This window comes from Myotis davidii, unplaced genomic scaffold, assembly GCF_000327345.1.
Source record: "Myotis davidii unplaced genomic scaffold, ASM32734v1 scaffold72, whole genome shotgun sequence".
NCBI classification, from domain to species: Eukaryota; Metazoa; Chordata; class Mammalia; order Chiroptera; family Vespertilionidae; genus Myotis; species Myotis davidii.
The window spans coordinates 5,695,276-5,696,759 of NW_006284618.1; the positions used below are offsets into that span (position 1 = coordinate 5,695,276).

Here is a 1,484-nt window from a genome sequence, read left to right on the forward strand (position 1 = left end):
CTCTCTGAAATCAATAAAAATATATTTTTTACCATAAAGAATTATATTTAAAAATGTATTAAGATAAAAAAAAATTAACAATAGCCCTGGCCGGTTTGGCTTAGTGGATGGAGCGTCGGCCTGCGGACTGAAGGGTCCCAGGTTCAATTCCTGTCAAGGGCATGTACCTTGGTTGCGGGCACGTACCCAGTGGGGAGTGTGCAGGAGGCAGCTGATCGATGTTTCTCTCTCATGGATGTTTCTAACTCTATCCCTCTCCCTTCCTCTCTGTAAAAAATCAATAAAATATATTTTTTAAAAATTTAACAGTAGAAAAAGAAATACATACATACATAAATAGGGAATTTTTTTGAAAAGGCACAAGTGCCAGCAGACCCCGCCCCGCGACGCCAGGGACCACACCCGCTCAGGTAAGAGGTGTATTTCAAAGTGGGGACGGTCGTATGTTACAAAAGTCACTGAATCTCCAACTAAATAAATACTCCGGCGTCTCCCTCAGAGGCGCAGGCTCTCCTTCTCCAGGTCCGCAGCCGCACTCGGCGTCCTGCCGGCCAACAGCAGGGACAGCGACTTCCTGGGCTCTTGCCGGTTCCTCCTCTCCTCCAGCAGGGCGACCATGTTCTGGGTGGACAGGACAGGCGGTGTGACCGGGGTGGTGGCACGCGTACAGAGGGGGGAGGGGGCGCGCGGCGGAGGGCACCCACCTGCCGGTCGAACACCCTGGCCATGTCCAGGATGCCTTTGCCAAACTGGAGGGAAACGACAGGGTGAGGCTGAGCGCGCTCGCTCCCCGGGGAAGGCCTGAGCGCGCGGTTTACCTCGTTTCTCACATTTGCGTCGGCCCCTTTGTCCAGCAGCAGCTGGACCAACTCCTCGTGATTGTTCAGCACGGCCACCTGGGACAGAGACAGACACGCTGGGGTGAGCGGGCGCCTTGCACCCCGCAGCGAGGGGGTCCCGGCTGTGGGTGAACCCGGGAAAGCCACTGCGGCGAGGACTGCGAGGGACACGGACGTGGACCCCGCCTTTCTCCACACGGAGGTGACATCCCTGTATTGACAGATCTGTTTGGATCCTACAATGGCCTGGGGACCAGGGAAAGCAATTCTTAAAGAAAGAGTTGTGGTCCGGCCAGCTTGGCTCCATGGCTGAGCATCGGCCCATGAACCAGGTCACGGTTCGATTCCTGGTCAGGGCACAGGCCCAGGTTGCGGGCTCGGTCCCCAGTGGGGGGCGTGCAGGAGGCAGCCGATCCATGATTCTCTCTCTCATTGATGTTTCTATCTCTCTCTCCCTCCCTCTTCCTCTCTGAAATCAATAAAAATTATTTTTAAAAATAAAGGAACAGTACACACACCTATTTATACAATCATTACCCAGATCAAAATATGTTTATGAGAGCAATAAGATGTACCTATATAGAACTTTATAGTTTATAAAGCACGATCAGCTTATATTACTTAATTGTGCTGATACATCTCTCA

General features: G+C 52.1%; 1 protein-coding gene across 1 annotated transcript in view; it reads right to left on the reverse strand.

The window, feature by feature from the left end:
* Positions 1-405: 405 nt before the first annotated feature.
* FANK1 (fibronectin type III and ankyrin repeat domains 1) overlaps positions 406-1,484 on the reverse strand; it is a 37,941-nt gene continuing 36,862 nt past the window's right edge. Inside the window, exons 8-10 of the mRNA XM_015572596.1 lie at positions 819-896; positions 705-749; positions 406-621 (exon numbers count right to left, since the gene is read on the reverse strand). Coding sequence (XP_015428082.1) covers positions 496-621; positions 705-749; positions 819-896 — 249 coding nt within the window. The 3' untranslated portion in view covers positions 406-495. The remainder of the gene's footprint in view (positions 622-704; positions 750-818; positions 897-1,484) is intronic.